This window comes from Pelmatolapia mariae, linkage group LG13, assembly GCF_036321145.2.
Source record: "Pelmatolapia mariae isolate MD_Pm_ZW linkage group LG13, Pm_UMD_F_2, whole genome shotgun sequence".
Lineage (NCBI taxonomy): Eukaryota > Metazoa > Chordata > Actinopteri > Cichliformes > Cichlidae > Pelmatolapia > Pelmatolapia mariae.
Window position 1 is genome coordinate 16,944,412 of NC_086238.1, and position 17,656 is coordinate 16,962,067.

The 17,656-nt window shown below is 40.3% G+C and overlaps 1 protein-coding gene across 1 annotated transcript; it reads left to right on the top strand.

The window, feature by feature from the left end:
• The first annotated feature begins 114 nt into the window (after window positions 1-114).
• On the top strand, window positions 115-16,966 carry ggps1 (geranylgeranyl diphosphate synthase 1). The gene is made up of 4 exons (XM_063491510.1): window positions 115-610; window positions 4,797-4,892; window positions 7,409-7,479; window positions 15,414-16,966. The coding sequence occupies exons 2-4, from the start codon at window positions 4,820-4,822 to the stop codon at window positions 16,215-16,217; spliced, it is 948 nt and encodes a 315-aa protein (XP_063347580.1). The 5' UTR covers window positions 115-610; window positions 4,797-4,819; the 3' UTR covers window positions 16,218-16,966.
• Window positions 16,967-17,656: the final 690 nt, after the last annotated feature.

The window sequence follows — 17,656 nt, forward strand, 5'->3', positions numbered from 1 at the left end:
AAAATATTCATGGTAAAGTGTCCGATGTACCCTACTGGGTGGTTGTTGACACAATACCGGAGAATACCAAGACAAAAAATGTTGAAAAACTACAACACCCAGTCTTAGAGTACTGGTGTGTTAGATATGTACGACAGAGTAGCCCGACAGTCGAAGTAAGGTTTTTCTTGGTAACTTACATCTAAGGGATATTGTACCGGGCAATGTAGAGATATAAATGCAACGGAGATTAATGCGCTGCACCTATCTGACATTGCCCAGCTACTTCGCGCCTGCTCTGTAACGCAGACGAAACATATATATGTAGCTCATCAACACTAGCTGGAGAAGTGAAAGGCTTGTAGCGTGCTCTACTGTTACGGCGCTAGCTTAGCATAGCACCAGATGAAGTAGCCGACAGCACACCGGCTTAAAATGATATGAAGGTCTGGGTGTAACAGTTATATTTTGTGCCTTACTCGACCAGCGTGGAAGTGGATGGTTTTATCTCGAGAAAGAAAGACATACTGAATGGTGATACACCATTGTGTTAGCCTGCTAACGCTAGCCCAGTAGCAGTGTGGCTAACCGGAATTCAGCACCGGCTAGTTAGCGGACTGAGTCTGCCAAGGTGGGTGGAGTTAAAGTTTCGGTATGTGTTAAGATTCCGCGGTAGCATTGTATTTTAAAAGTGGTGTTTTCTGCTCTGCTGAGCATGTTTCATTTCAAATTAATCACTACTGTATATGTTCTTAATTTAAAGGGAGCCAGCAAGACGCGAAAACATAGTGCAGAAATGTTTCGTAGTTTTTCAGTGTGAGCGTGAAGAAAAATGCAGCTGTACGCTGGTTAAAATGTGGCTGAAAGTGGCGTAAACGAGGCAAACTTCCTAAATTGCGATGAATTCAGTTAACCTTTCGGTGCATAAAAGTTCAAAACGACAAAAAATACTGCAAAACTAGTGCAAAACTAATGTACGTATCATTAGTTTTGCAGTATGTACACACATCAAACATCTGATCAAATATAGTTCCATAGTATTATTTTTGGTCTCTGTATCACAGACTTTTCTGATCTGTAGTCACAAATCCAAAACAGCCGCACCCTTTTTTTTTTTTCTTTTTTTTTTAAATTAAGCCAATCTTTGGGAGTTTTGAGTGCCTCACGGGTGAAGTAGTTGTTTTAAGTTATCCAGTGGCTCATGTGACAGTTTTGTCACCACTACAAGGGGAACTTATAGTTCTGTTGCCCAGTTCTGCGTAAACAGGTCAAAGTGTAACCCATAGTTACACTTTGTTCTATGAGTAAAATGTGCTATGTGTCTGATTGCAGCTACACTTAAATGGCCTTGAGTCTCACATTCTTCTTGTCATGTCAGCACTCTGTTTCCTGTACAAAGATTCTGTCTTCAGAAAACTTGTTGCCCAATCTGTTATTTAAGAGCTTGGTCGAAGTTTGACGGTGACAAATGACAGATACAAGTAACCTCACTAATAGTATACTTAATTTCTTTTTACTCTCGTATTAGGTGTGCCAAATCTTTGTTTTCTAGAGCTCAGTAGTGTCAACATTAATTCCACCATATTACTTTAGGGTCATTCATCGATCAAATTTAACTGTTTTCTGTTGTGATGTGAGGTAATGTGCTTTTAGTTAATGTCTGCATTTAAAATGTTCCTTTTTAGCATTTGTTAGAATTAAAACTAAATCTGAAGAGCAACTTTTGGTGTTTTCTTCTGGTGAGTAAAATTTTAAAGCAAGAGCAAGTGTTACCAGATCACCCCGGGAGTGAGTTGCTGCCCCAAGTGGAGTAGTTAAAGTATGTAGTACAGGGGTGGGGACCTCCAGGCCTCAAGGGCCAGTGTCCTGCAGGTTTTAGATCTCACCCTGGGTCAACACATCTGAATCAAGCGATTAGTTCATTACCAGGCCTCTGGAGAACGTCAGAACATTTTGAGGAGGTAAATTAGCCATTTGAATCAGCTGTGTTGGATCAAGGACACATCTAAAACCTGGAGGACACCTGCCCTTGAGGCCTGGAGATCCCACACCCCTGATGTAGTATCTAGTAGTGAGGGATGAAGGGAGCAGAAGATCATATTTGAGCATCATCTGCAGTGTGGTGCTTGTGGTACCAGTTGGTCGTAGTGACAAGAGTCCTGAGCATTAAAGTTAAACTGTCAGTTTACCAGACAGTCTCTGTTCCTGTCCCCAGCTATGGTCATGAGCTGTGGCTAGTGACCAAAAGAATGAAATTGTAAATGCAAGCAGCTTAAATGAGCTTTTCAGGCAATTCCGGTGTTTTGGGCACTTGACTAGGATGCTTCCTTGACACTAGTGCTGGGCGATATGGAAAAAATATTTATCACGATATGAATTCTTTTATATCACGATAACGATATATATCACGATATACCACCTGACCTGTGGTCATCTGGAAAGTATGCAGTCTGTAAACAGCGAGTGGAGAGGGTGCAGTCTTTGTTTTGAGTTACCGTAAAGCATGTCGCAAATCCGGGTGCACGTAAAGCAGCACCATGTCGCAAAACCACAAGACGGAGTTTCTTTGCAAAAAATATCATTTTTTTTATACTTTATTTTCTCTTGCATAAAGTTAAGAGTATGTATAGTGAGAAGACCACACTAATATATTTGCCACAGGCTATTTAACCCTTTAAGACCTACCATAGAACCAAGTCCGCCAGAGCTTATCTTTACATTTTACATGCTGTAGTGCCACTTGCGGGAGTATTTCAAGTTGCTATACATCAACACAACCATTATAGCCCAAATTTTAATAATATGTATGCATTAAGTCCATAGTAACTACATAAATTGCAAAAAAGTGCAATAAACTACAAAAAAATTGAAAATCGTTTTTGTTTTGTTTTTTACATATATTTCTAGTTAGAGAAATTTAAGAGGCTTATCCCTCAAAACTGTAAATACAAAAAAGTTGCACAAAATAGTTTCCAACCACGAGAAATTTATTTTGAGTGTCTTCATAGTTTTATTTTTGAGATACACTAATTTTTATATACTACAGGAAAAATGAAAATAAATAAATGCAAATTTGCAAGAACACAGCATGTGCATCAAAATAAACTATTTCCAACAGTGTAATTAGACTTCTAAGCATCCCAGAAACGATACAGAAAAGCATAAAGTCAAACATGACTTTTAAAAACACCAACATAGGCTTTGAAGCTAAAAAACTACATTTTCCGCGAAAATGACGTCACTTCCGGTTTCGGACAGGTAATGGCGGACATGCGATAGTTCCCGCTGACTTATATTCCAAGTAGGAAGTGTTATGAACAGCTGATCGGATCAGCAAAGCCTGTTTCTGGAATATTATGTTTTTGTTGCTGCAAGTCTGGAATATTATGTTTTTGTTGCTGCAAGCGCTTTTTATGCAATCTTTGCAAAGCTATATGTGGAAGGAAACCGTGACCTAGGGCAAGCTAATGGAATAAGATGTAAGTACAACTCCTACGGTTTCATATGCAAAAAAAAAAAATAATAATAATTATTGCGCTACCTTACATGGTTCCAGTTCTACAGGGATTTAAAAATAGTTAGGGAAAACGGAGTGTGCCTACTCCGACCGGTTGTAAAGGGTTAATGATATATTTTATGTAATAATTTATAAAATTAGGGTTAGAAACGATAGAAGACAAATGGCACGATAGACACCTTTCTATCGTCCGCACGATATATATCGTCATATCGCCCAGCACTACTTGACACACCTTAGGTGTAGTGTTTCAGGCAGGTTTCACCAGGAGGACACCCGGAGTAGACCAGGATACACTGGAGAGATCTCTCTACTAGTTTGATAATGTCTTGGTATACCCCTAGAAGGGCTGACGCGGATGGCTAGTTATTCCACATTCCAGATATTTCGTAACTTGGATATCAGAACTTGGGAGTGACGTTACTCTTATAATATTTTTTTCCCCTTAAAAACCTGCTGCAAAACATTCATGGATGGAGCCATGAATGTCTTAGACTTTACTACTGTTTATGCTCAGTGCAGACATCTTCGATTGTTAGCTCTGGGATTGTGGGGCTGCCCTGATGATCCAAGTGGAAAATCCAAGTTGAGGGGGGCATTCCAGATTCAAATTTCAACTGGGAACTTGGAAATTCTGACTTATTTAGGAATACACTGTGTGTCTCTGCTAGAATGCTGCCCCTGTAATGTGGACCAGGAGAAGCAGCAGAAAATGAGTCGACATTTAGAGCATATAAGTCTATCATTGTACATTAGACGTATTTAGTGAGAACTATTCTGTTTAATGCAAAACGATTCTAGCACGTAAAAATAAATAAATAAGGCTTTAAAAATAGTGAAAACCCTGAAAGAAGATGCAGACATTCACACTTTTAGGACATGACTGGGCTTGAAGGCATAACGTTCATTAATGAATTCAAAGTTCACATTCCACACGTTGAGATCTTAAACGCTTAAAAATGGGAAGACTGTCATTTCCATTATACCAGACGCCCTTGAAAAATGCCAAAATACATTTTTTCTTCTTCTTTTTTTTTTTCCTCCCACATGTCAATCCATAAAAATAACAAATCCAAACGGGAATGTTTTTGTATATAATAGTTGAAATGGTGTTTTGAATTCATCAGAACTTCAGTGTTCAAAACAAAGTTGCACCCAAAGTGGGGTTTTCTTTTGGGTTTGTTCTTTGTTCTAGTGAAGTTGTTATGAGGCCAAATGACACAGTGCATGCATTCGCTCAAAAACCACATTTATTATTTTTTTATAAATTGCTTTTTGTATTCTTTATTTTCCATTATAGATATATTTTATAAAGTTGAAGCAATGGACCATGGCACGGAGGCTGCTGCTGACCGAATCTTGCTGGAACCATACAAATACTTGTTGCAACTGCCAGGTGAGTCTCTTTGTCTCTCAGTGACCACAGGGGCAGGAAAGAGATGTAGATAAACAAGCAGCTGTAATGTCTTAAGGTTTTAATTTAGTACCTACTCGAATCGACTCGGCACGGTTCTCCATGTTTTTCAGGGTTTTCCATTCAGTCATAGTGCCTCGTACCAGGTACTTTTTTAGTACCTGCTCGCCCCGGGTTCAAAGCGATCCACGCAGGTACTAAAATGCCATCGATTGGCTGGTCAGTAGTGTCACTCGATGAGTCACGAGAGCGTCTCATTCAGGAAAATTAAACCGCCATTTTTGAAACCCAGCAACGAGGGAGATGACTACAAAAATCAACGCTGTGATCCCCGAGTCTGACAAAAAGCCACAGACTCAGCAGCAGGTATATTCATGTGTCGACGTCCACCTTTTTTGTAGCATTCGTGTCATATATTAATTACGTCGCGGGACGCTTGGTTGCGTTGCTATGACGACAACCATGCACATTATGTAATACTGGATTGTAATGGAAAACCAGTCGAGTCGTGGTGATCTGTGGCGAGTCGATCCAAGTAGGTACTAATGAAAAAGGGGCTTTACATATAGCTGATGAGTACTTTAGCTACACTGACCTGAGCTGCTTGCTTCCTTTTAGTATTTGTGGAACAGAGCACGAGGACAATATCTTGGATATTGAACATGATAAAAGCCTCTAGTTCAGACACAGTCGGCACAATAAAGATCGGCAGATGTTGGTCTTTTTATAAACACCATATGATGCTGCAGTACTGGCATATTAGGTGTTAAACTAAAGAATGTCATATTACCATCACACAAGCAGTATTTGTTTCTAGTAATCAGGTTTGAAAACGTGGGGGTTGTCCAATTTATGATAACTGGAATTGTCTCCTGATGTCCTCACTGCAGGAATAAACATCTGTCAGACAGTCAAGAACTGTGGGTTTCACAGATGATGAGCTCAAAAACACTCAAATGCTAACTGTGAGAGCAAATGATTCTGACTTCTTCGGGAGTCTGATAAGGGAGTGTGTGCGCAAGTCTGTGACTAATAGACGAGATACACAGATATGGGTTTGGATGTTACCATATTTCATATTTTATGAGGGGAAAAGGTTCATTGAGGATTCCAGTCTTCTTAAATTATTGGTGTCTGAGGGGAAACTTTGACAAAAGGATGAGTGTAAAAGAATTATGGTTCTCAAATACATTGGAAAAGGGATTGTTTTATAATCAGTTGAGCATAATCATAAGTTATAGCTTACAGATTTCAGCTTTTAACAAAGTATTTTGGTGTTTGGCGCGTTTGCTATAATGTCTTTGAAATAAAACCATGATAACTGACTGATATTTGCCATTACATTATAATATGTAGTTTGGCAGAAGTATATTGCTTTCTTTTTGTTGAGGGTATTTTTTTTAAGCTCTGAAGTTACATGGTTTTTATTTCAATGTTCACCACAGACTGGCTAGACAATAATTTGAGAATAAACCAATTTGCTGTATTTGTAATCTCTTTGATTCAAGTATGAGGCTGTAATTCACAGAATAATGACTTCTAATATTAATAAAATGGAACAGCTGTAGAAACGAGACAATGAAACCCTGAAATGAGCAAGCTGTGCACATCTCTGTACATGTTTAACTGTTTTCTTTAGCGTGGATTCTCATTCCTAGCAGCTGTTTTTGAGATTTCATTATTGCTTCAGTTTTGATTGGTCACTTCTCGTCAGTAGAGAAAAGCCTGACCTAACACCAGACGTTAATTTGGATAAATGGGACATGTGCCTGGTATTTGTTAGCAGGGTTGTTTCTCTGCTAGAATTTGCACCCTTTTTCCTTCCTGGCTCTGTGTTTCACAAATTACATTTTAAATAGAACAAAGGATGGCACCAGGTCTCTATTTTAAGTTGAGGCGATGTTGGTTAATATTGAAAGAACTGCATTTGGAATATACTCGAGCCCTTTTAAGGCATAGTGTCTCAATTGTAAGATGTAGACTATATCATTATACTCCTAATGGTTTAGACTATGGCTTTGAGCACTCGGTGAAAACTGCTTTACAGCAGAGTTCAATAGGACGAAGGAGGAAAAAATGCCTTAAATGTTGTCTTTGAAGATAAAAATATCTGTTAATCCTGCCCATGTTTCCAGCTTTTTAGTGTTTTAGTCAGGTAGCAGCTCAGCGGGAGCTGATCAACTAATGGTTTAAATGTTCACCCTCACTTAGATCTTCAACTGTGTTTTGTATAAGTGGAGTTAAAATGTATTTTATCTGTGTGAGACTGGTGTTTATTTAGCCTCATTGCACACTAAATGCGAAAGCCATTTCTTTGAGAACACTCTGTAACTGCAACTCTATAATTAACGCTTGGGTCCATACGTTTTCGTAAACCCCAAAATTGTCCACATGAAGTCTGTAAAGTCTGTACTGTGAGCTAATACCACTGTAGATGCCATGTCCTTTTAGGATAAAACAATTGATCTTTTTTTTTTTTTGTTCTGCTCTTTCGGTAGGAAAACAAGTGAGAACAAAACTCGCCCAAGCATTTAACCACTGGCTCAATGTTCCCGAGGACAAACTGCAGGTGAGAAAAATCATCCGTTTTGCTGCCAGAGCTGTCTGGTGTTAATTGTTGCCGACATATTTAGGAAGGTGAAATGAAACTGTGCTCGTTCAGAACAGGTAGTTTATTTTGCAATGCGACCATTTTGCATTTTATCAGCAGAGTTGTTCCTAAGTGTAAAGCTTGTGAGAAGAGCTTAGAACGCACATGATTTATTAAAGGAGGTTGTTAATGCAGCTGAGGATTAAGTGGAATGAGATGGGGGGGGGGGGGGGAACTATGCAAAGCTTTTAAAAACTGTTCAGTTTCTCTGCATTTTAAACACTTGTTTCTCCAGTTGTTTTAATGAATTCCTAAGATTGACTGCATTGTGTTTACCTTTGGTGTGTTATATTTGTTCATGTTGCTGGAGCATTAGAGATGCACACTTGGGTAACACAGTGACTTGCATATACTGTGTATGTCGCCATTGTGATTCAAACACTGGTTTTCAACTCTGCGGTGCAAGTTTTGTCCATGGCTGTGCTAGTTTGTGGTGCCAGAAGTTGCCTTATTTGGACTGGAGGGTGTAGTGCCAAGTTGTCAGCTAAAGCTAGATAGTTTGGTTAACAAAATTAATTCATGGTTCAACAGCGACACATCTGCTAATTATTACAAAGTAACAGACTAATAATAAACTACAGTTACACTCCCCAAGACTGAAGCACAAACATCTGTGATGAACCGTACCACACATGTACAGTCAATCGGCTTAAACATGCATGCAGAATGAAGAGGTCCAGTTTAATAAGGTAAAGCCTAGTAGACTATGAAGTTGGGCATCTTTAACGAGTGTTTGGGGATTGGCTCTGTTTTTGAAGCTGGTCTCAAGTGGCCACCACAGGAATTTCCAGTTTTATCACTTCCTTGTTGGCTTCCTTTTTCAGCCTGCTGCTGGTTAAAGGTACACTGTGTAAAATCTCACTGCTAGATGTTGGTGGATTGCAGATTTCATTCAGCTGAACTTTGTTTTCTTACCCCTCCCAATTCAAGTGATGGTGGCTGCTGTAAGACAAACAACTCTGGCCAGCTGTAGTGAGTCAGTTTACCTCAGCTGTCAATGCCTCCACATCTGTTTATTCTCGAGAAGGCTTTATAACTTTGTAAAAGGAGTTCAATATGAATTGATGAGTCAGTGAAGCTCATTTCTGTCCGATGACAGTGATACTGAAATTAGTTGTTGAGGACTTTTCTTTCTGTAAGTGCTGCTGTTAGAGGTTTTAATGTGACTGATCTAACATTGTTGAACTCAGACACTTGGTGAATAAACTTTCACACAGTGTAATCAAACTGTTTATGAGAGGGGAAAGTGTGATTTTTAGGACAGCCAAGCTTAACATTAACTGGCATAATTTTAGCTTTTAATCAGCTGTGGTTGTTTAACTGGCTCGTTGTCAGCAGTTTGGAGGCTAATCTCCTGATGATATGTAATTGTAACAATATTGGGAATAAATAAGTTTGTTTATGCATGTTTTTGTGTGTTAGAGCCCTGACTTCAGTTTAGGAGATGGAATTGGGTCGACTACTGTATTCAAGATGGGAGGGCAACATGGCGACTTCCAAAAACCAGTGCCCGTCTGTCTTTTTAATGGATTAATTCTAACTTGATAGGAATGCATCTCTGTGTGTTGGCGATGCTGTAATTGTTGCATTACGTAATTGCATACCAATCGATGTACGTTTAGAAGTAAATTCTCTTTTTTTATAAAATAACCTCAAAATGACTGACTGTACCTTTTTAATGAATTGTCATTTTATAACTGCTAGTGACCTTGTTTACATTACATGTAGCCAGCTGACTGCTTTAAGAGAGGAGTGTGAGGTGTGACAGCTACAAGGCATGATTCCTTATCTCATCTGTACGTCTCTAAATTGACACCCACATTATTACACGTTTAGAGGGCTGATTCAAAAAGAGCTCATGTTGCTGTGATGACTGGTCATTGAGCCAGTTAGAGGCACAAGGTTCATTCATCATCCAGCTTTGTGGCTTGAAGCTAAATTTGATGCGGCTAACAATACCAAGCTGTGTCAGATCAGGGCATGTTGTGTAGACATTTTTTTTTTTTTTTAAATCTATTTTTATGACACTGATTTCCATCCCCTGAATGCCACAGAAGCTCCCAGTAAACTCCACTAAGGAATGGTCTACATAGAAATGCAGAGGAGAACAAATGAAATATGTGAGACAATTGCTTTTATTGGCTACATTATATAAAGACATTAAATGCAATACAACAGAAAAATAAGATGACTCCATGCCTAGAGGTATGCTAAACACTGTAAAAATGTATGTGGTGATAAATGTTTTACTCCCAATAGTACGTGTTTGTGGCTTTACTCACTGAATTCAGTTCAGTGTATATTTGTTCATACAAGTTTCACTGCTTACACTCCTTTTTATGAGTTTGTGTGCATGCTGGACATCACATCACCTTTTCACTAGAAGACTGGGAGGAAAACTTCATAATGATTGCAGAACTTCTCAATTGTCTTCTTTTGTGTCATTTTCGCTGAAGCTGGATGGTCAAATGAAAGCAAATGTGGATTAACAGCAGTTTCAGTATGATGTGGCAACTGCTGTTTATATTGGGATATTTCAAGATGAAAAGCATTTAAAACTTGGATGATCTTTTAAAGAAAGTCATGCTTATTTGTAGGTTTTTTGTTTAGTTTTTTATAAAAGTGGGTAGGCCATAGTCGCTATAGATTATTTTATACAATATATTCCAGATGTTGCAGTAAATTGTAGTGTAAAGCATGTATTAGACAGCATCTGGTGAATGTTTATGTATTTAAGATGTACTGTACTTGCATTAATCTCCAGTGATAGGTTACTTCTTTTTCAGCTTCTTGTGCTCTGATCACCTTTGTGAGACGGGGATTAGTGGATTCAAGTCACGGACAGCTTCCAGAGTAAAAACCTACAGTTCCACTCATCCATTAGATTGTTGTAACATGTTCTTGGCTGCCTGATTAGAGTGCTACAGACACATTGAAGTACAGACCACAGGCAGATTGAAATTTCTTGAATTCCTCCCTTTTTCTCTGTTAAATGAATTTCAGATTAGCCATTCTGGATTTATTGGTTTTATTGAGCAGGGCCCTTGCCTTTGTCTCCTTAGGGCGATCAGGCTATTGATCCTATTATACTGATAGCATTAGCATTGTACTGACTCAATACTGTTCTTGTTTGCATTGACAAAGCTACCTAATCTGTGTTTTCTGAATCTGCATGCCTTTTTATGGTGGAAAATGCAGAAGTGCTGAGCCTGTCGGGTCTTATTACAGTTGCTGTTCAACAGGTCTGTTTGTCCTGAATGTTTTATAAACCCCTCACAAATAGAGGAATCTTAGCTCTGCAGTAAAGCCCAGAGGTCTCACACTGTTGTCTCCTGTGTAGTCTCCCATAGTTTCCAAAGAGGAGTCCAGTCTTATTTTTGATGACCATTTTCAGGCATCTATTTAACAAAAAAGAAGTACACGGATACAGTTTGTGGGGAAAAGTAATAAAGTTGTCATCAGTGCGGTCATGTCAGCGGTTCCCATGAGACACTGTTTACCTCACTCTTTAATCACATACTGCAGCTTTTACAGCAGATTGAAATAAACTCAGATTGCAAAAAGAATAACCTAAACAGTTTAGCCTGCAGTGACATGTTTGATTATTTTCACAGTGCATGCAGGTCAAATTTATTAAAGCTGAGAAAACACTTTATGAATCCTTAGTTTTGAGTTTGGTTGAGTCTGCGATGTTGTTGACAGGGTATATGACGTGCATTCATAAGCAAGCTGTTTGAAAATCTACTCGCGTTCTCCTGATAATTCCACTTTAGTGGATACTTCCCTGTTACGGTGCAGCAGTTGGTTGTGGTTTAAATCTACTTCAGATATAACAGCCCCGTCTCTTCCACGCGTCTCCCTCCATCTCTGTGTAGAAGCTCCATAAACTCCTGCTGAACCCACAATGTAGATTGAGAGCGCGCTCCTCGTCATCATTAGTGTACTGCCAAGAAGTCATCGTCGCCGCCGCCATGGAAACAACCATGGCTTTAGATAGATGGAGGCAGTGACAGCGGTACTCTCTCTCGTTCACTTGGCAGTGCATTTTTTATCAAGCCCCATATGTGCTTCTGTACTGCGTATCACAGCACAGGTGGTGGAGGCTTGGGGAAATTCCCCGTGTTCATCATTTTCCTTGTGACCTTTAGCTGATGGCTTTCCTTTTCTCTGACACTGTTGATGCTATATTTTTTATATACAGTCTTTTACTTTAGAAACGCATGTTCATGAGTGCTCGCAACCTCAGACCAAGAGCTTCTTATGTTTTTGTGACAGAGTGGGATAACAGGGGAGGGGAAAAAAGACTAGGAATCAGATGTCAGGTTCACATGAAATATAATGTGGATAAAAATGTAACTACTGGAATAATGAAGGCATGCTTAAAGTATTTCTGATGCACGGGCTGGCATTTGAACTTGTAATGTCTGACGAGGTTATTATTACATGGAACGGATGAACTGCAGACGATCACATCACAGTAAAAGCTGGACCAGGTTAGATAGTCAGCAGCATCAGTATCAAACGTTATAACAGGAAATTTTCAAAACCATACATTTTGGTAAAATAAGGTTAAAATACAGATACTTCTCTGTTTTGAAAACTGATATGAAGATGTTGAGCTCAGTAAGTTGTGCAGAATAGTGAAGAAAAAAAGTCTTTGGCGTGTATGGGAGTATTTTAGCTTTAATAAAGGTGAATTAGTTTGTATGACTCTGTCTCAAAATGGCTTAAAATGGTAATTCTTTGAACTGCCTCTCTGTTCAGCCCATTAATGTGACGTTATCAGCAAAGACAACAAATGTCAACTGGTTCTTCAGCAATAATCTATGGAAGACGTTAGGCGAGTGTCTAGTAACTAATTTGCTATGCATTTAAATGGAAATTTGGACAAACTAGTCTGAGATTTGGAAAGTTTTACTCCTAAAACATGGGCAGCGCTGTGGTTCGCATTGCTACTGGGTTTGTGTGGGTTCTCGCCGGGTCCTCTGGCTTCAGGTCCCCACAACCCTGAATTGGATAAGTGGAAGAGAATGGATTGATATTCCCAAACGTTTCTAACCATTTTTGACCAAAAATCATTTAGGAGATGCGAAACACATCTGAGCCCATAGTGACCATTACTAATGAGTATAAAATAAATTAAAAAAAAATTATCTTATGCCACATGTCTGCTCTGCAGTGGGTTATTACTGATTTATTTATTTAACTAACAGAACAGTTGTGAAACACAAGGGGGGGGGAAATTTAGCATGTTGAGGCCTGCTTTGAAACAGTAGCTATAAAGCCTATGCAGGTCGCTTTGACTCAATCCTCAGATCCAGAATACCAGCAAGCCAGCAGCATTGGCAGTGAAAGCAAACAAATCTGTTCACACACTGTTAAATCCTGTTTACCTCTGACTTTTTGTTTTGACTTGGATTCCATAGCTGTGGTCTAGTCATTCATGTGTATGTGTTCATGCTAGCCACCACTATTGATGTTCAGCAAAAGGGGGATGAGGTGCCAGGGGACAGATGTAGGACATGACCCACATAATAGCTAAAAATACAACATTAAAACTTAATTTTTTTTCTGTGTATAGGGTTCACATTTTCTAACTTCATAACTCTGATCTAGTTATTACCAGAGACACTGGTTGTAGTACAAACCATTTCTACCATCTTCACCTTCGCTTCACGTATTGACCCCAACCAGTTAACCAGCGTTGGTTTAAGCAGCTATTTATGGGCTCACTATTTGTTACCTCGTCCTCACATTTATTGCTATGGTGACTAACATCACTATCGCTGTGTGCCCGGAAGAGGTGTCAGGTTAGAAATGTGGATAACTATTTGTAATAAACCTGTATTACAGGATTTCTCTCACAGTAGTTAGTCAGTTATTTAATTAGTTCAGAGCTCACTTATCCACATAGTTGAAATTTCTCTGGCTTCACTGCACTGCTTAAAAATGATACGCTTCTGTTTGCTCTTATTAAAACAAGAGCGTGTGAAGGCAAAATATGGGAACTCGGCATAAATACTAACGTGATTATTTATTTTTAAATGAATCCCAGATAACAGCTGTGGATTTTTCAACATTGGCAGAATATCTATAAATCCATAAATCATTTGGACACTAAAACACTAAAATGGATGAATGAAGCTATTTTTGTGAATGACACAATCCAGTAGGCATGGTGTGAGTGACCAGTGCTGCAGCCTGCTTCAGGTATAAATGTGATCACCTGCTGTAATCTCGCCAAGTGAGACTGTTTTATGGCAGAACATAACTGGCTTGTTGTTTTCATTTACCTCCTGTCATCATGTCAGACTCGGTATGCTTGTTTTTTGTAAATGTGTCTCTGCATTTTTAATAGATCACTGATTATAGCTTTAGCAAACTGAGTTTCTGCGTCACTAACCTCTTGTGATAATCAATATAGACTTGCGGAGTAGTGGCACTCGGGGCTCAAACAGCATTATGCAGTGACAGCCTGACTGATTAAATTCCTTGGAGAATGGAGACACTTAAAAGTCCAAAACCTGAAAATTGTTTGTGCTTGTGTTCGGGTTTGATGGCTGCTGCTGTTATCTGAAGCGTTCTATCTGAATTTCAAGTTGATTGAGCCATTGTTTCTTTTCTTTTTTTTCTCCTGATGGTGCATTGTAATTTGCAGTGAACCTTTTTAAATACTGAAGAATGTGTTTTGTTTTTTTGTTTTTTCATCTAAATAATCAATTTTCATGTTCACGCTTGCATTTATTGTAGCTTTACCCACGTCCCCTGCTTTGTATGTGGCTCACTGAGATTTCAGGGTGAGCAAGTGTTTGGGACCCTGCCGAAGGAAAGGTTGTGTTTGGCTGATAAACTGCTCAACTGGCCTAGCCTTGGCCATCTGCCTGACCCACTGAGTCACTCTTTGTGCTCTCAGGCCTCATACAAACAGCTTTCATTACCAGGCCACCCCACTTGTCTTTTAAATCAGCAGGGTACTCGAGCAGGCTGTAAGGCCAGCTCAGGACAGCAGACACCTGATGGCCACTGTGACTGTTGTGTCGACGTGGGCCGTTTTTGGGTTAACGGCGTGTGTGTGTGTGTGTGTGTGTGTGTGTGTGTGTGTGTGTGTGTGTGTGGGGCTCGGTTTTCCACTGATAAATGAATACTATTATTTGGCATTGGTTCGTCAAGCACAGCATACAAGTATGTGGTACATGTGTGCTGCCACATAGTGGTGAAGATCAGGATAGAATATATCCACAGTGCCCTTGACTCACCACAGCAGTGCTCTGGATGTTGAGGCTGGTAGGTCATATTGTATTAAAAAGCTTGTCAGTACACTCATCGTAATGACTAAGGTTAAGCATTCAGCCTTCCTCATTGTCTCTGTGGAGGAGGTTAAAGTGCACCAAGCCAAGCAGTGACGCCTCTAATTGCTCAACCATGCATTTCCTATAAACTCGTCAAAGCTCTGTTGCTCTCCTGACAGCTGCTCCGTCACAATGTGAGTCTGCTCTGGGCCAGAGTGCATCTTTGCTGAGCTGTTCATGCTCAGACTGATTGCTTAGCTTGTTTCAGCAACAACTGTTTTGTTTACTGATGAAGACTTTGACGTGTGGAGCAGTGCAGACAAGAGTGTAGACATGGCACCCTCTGCTGTATACAAGTTGTAATGCATAATTTACACAGAGCCTCTGACAACCTGTTGGAGTCTCTTTGAGCTGGAGGAGAGACTGTTTGTTTCTTTAAAAATATTTCCTCTGCACTGGAAGCTCTTGTAAAGATGAAACATTAACAGCTGTACAAGAAGTATATTTTACTTCCAGATACATTTTTATATGAATTAACACAAACACACTTGTTCTTATGTCCAGGTGATCATTGAGGTGACTGAGATGCTACACAATGCCAGCCTGCTGATAGATGACATTGAGGATAGCTCCAAGCTGCGTCGAGGCTTCCCTGTGGCACACAGCATCTATGGCGTTCCTTCTGTTATCAACTCGGCCAACTACGTCTACTTCCTGGGGTTGGAGAAGGTGCTGATTCTGGAGCACCCTGAGGCTGTACGAGTGTTTACCCGTCAGCTTCTTGAGTTGCATCGCGGTCAGGGCCTCGACATCCACTGGAGAGACACCTACACCTGTCCCACCGAGCAGGAGTACCGCAACATGGTGCTGCAGAAGACAGGAGGGCTGTTCGGCCTCGCTGTAGGTCTGATGCAGCTCTTCTCAGACTGGAAGCAGGACCTGAAACCCCTCTTGGACACACTGGGCCTTTTTTTCCAGATCCGTGACGACTACGCCAACTTGAGTTCCCGCGAGTACAGCGAGAACAAGAGTTTCTGCGAGGACCTGACTGAGGGCAAGTTCTCCTTCCCCACCATTCATGCCATATGGTCACGTCCGGAGAGCACTCAGGTGCAGAACATCCTGAGGCAGCGCACGGAGAACATGGACATCAAACGATACTGCGTGGACTACCTGGAAAAGGTGGGCTCATTTGCTTACACCCGCCAGACTCTGCGGGAACTGGAGATGGAGGCCTACCGGCTCATTAGGGAGTTTGGGGGAAACCCTCAGCTGGAGAGCCTGGTCAAACATCTTAGCCAGATGCATCACGAGGCCGAGGCCACAGCCGAGTCTAGCGGTGAGCCGCCCTCCAGCCAAAACCACTGACCGCATATTTACCTTAAATGCTGCGTGACTCCCATGCACTCCAGCACACAGATCCTTAGCTGATGCACTGATACAGACACGCACATTCCTGAAAACCTCAATACATACCAGAACATCTCCTTCACACACTATGCTGAGTCTTCATGACTGAATTCAGATAGCAGACCAGTCCCAAATGTTGCCTTTTGGTTTTGTGTTCATGAAGGCATCCTGCAAGTGTTGCTTTATTGTACACATAACTAACTTTTGTATCAAAGTGTAAAAGTTCAATCAGTGGAAGACATGAATTGAAATTAACTTCAGGGTTTGTTTATTTTTGTTTTTTTTTCCTTTTTTCTGAAAATGAAAACTACCAAGATGGCAAAAAAGCTTTTACGCCTTTTGATGTGCACCACAGTGCATAAATGTATTTCTCCCCTCCTTGTAAGCAAATGTAAATTGTTTATCTAAGAGCAAGTCTCTTCTCCCCCCCTCTCTCTCATGTTTAAAAATAGGATGTGGATGTCTTGGGCTTATATGTGGTTTGGGGCTCCTTAATCATCAAACCACCAGAGTGCCAAGCTTATAGGAAAGACCTCCACCACTGTACTGTCTCCTTGTTACATAACACACTGGTTTTACACGCAAAGTAGTGTTCCTGTTGCTCATGCTCTCAGTATATGAATACTGTTTGTTTTTGTTTCAACAGAGGTCTTTACACCTCGAACACTTCATTAGTTTCATACTGGTATTTATTAGGAAACAACTCTGTGCAGTAACACTTTGTTTGTACTTATTTAATAAAGAAAATTCTTCAAAGATCACCTGTGGAAAGCAGTTTTTCGCATTAGTGCCAGTTTGATCTTTTGAATCTATTACAGTAACTAATCTGAGGACAGATGTGCAAATGACAGAAGCTGTTCATGGAGATTCTTCAGCACTGGAGTAGTGCTAGTAGAGCTGGGCGATAGAACGATAACGATATGTATTGCGAAATAAATTTTTCTATCGAGAAAAAGTTAACTATTGCGATAGGCCTCATCTCTCTTGTCCTCTAAAAAAAAAAACAAAAAAAAAAACAGCCAATCCACATTAAGTATCGCAGAGCCGAACCAATCACAGCCGCAGCGTCACGTCACGTGGCTTGTTACGTACAGCACAAGTGCCAAGGCGCACATGTGTATTTGTTTTTGCAGCCGGGCCGCCCGGGTAATGAAGGAAATGAGTTTGCCGACTAGAGAAAAATCAACCGAGAGCGTGAGCGAAGGTTACCGAAGAATAAACCGATGATGGTTCCAATCCCGGAGAGATTGTCGAACGGAAGGGCCATAGAAGTTCCGTAGTGTGAAGGTATTTCGTCTATTTCAAGTCTGACAAAAAACAGAGTAGCGCGCACTGTAAATTGTGCCGAAAGCAAGTCTGGAAATACAATAAACCGGTGCATGCTCAATCTCTGACTG

Coding starts and splice junctions, on each gene's coding strand:
- ggps1 (XM_063491510.1), top strand. CDS start 4,820: ATGGACCATGGCACGGAGGCTGCTGCTGACCGAATCTTGCTGGAACCA. Junction 4,893..7,408: donor ATACTTGTTGCAACTGCCAG/GTGAGTCTCTTT, acceptor CTCTTTCGGTAG/GAAAACAAGTGAGAACAAAA. Junction 7,480..15,413: donor TTCCCGAGGACAAACTGCAG/GTGAGAAAAATC, acceptor TCTTATGTCCAG/GTGATCATTGAGGTGACTGA.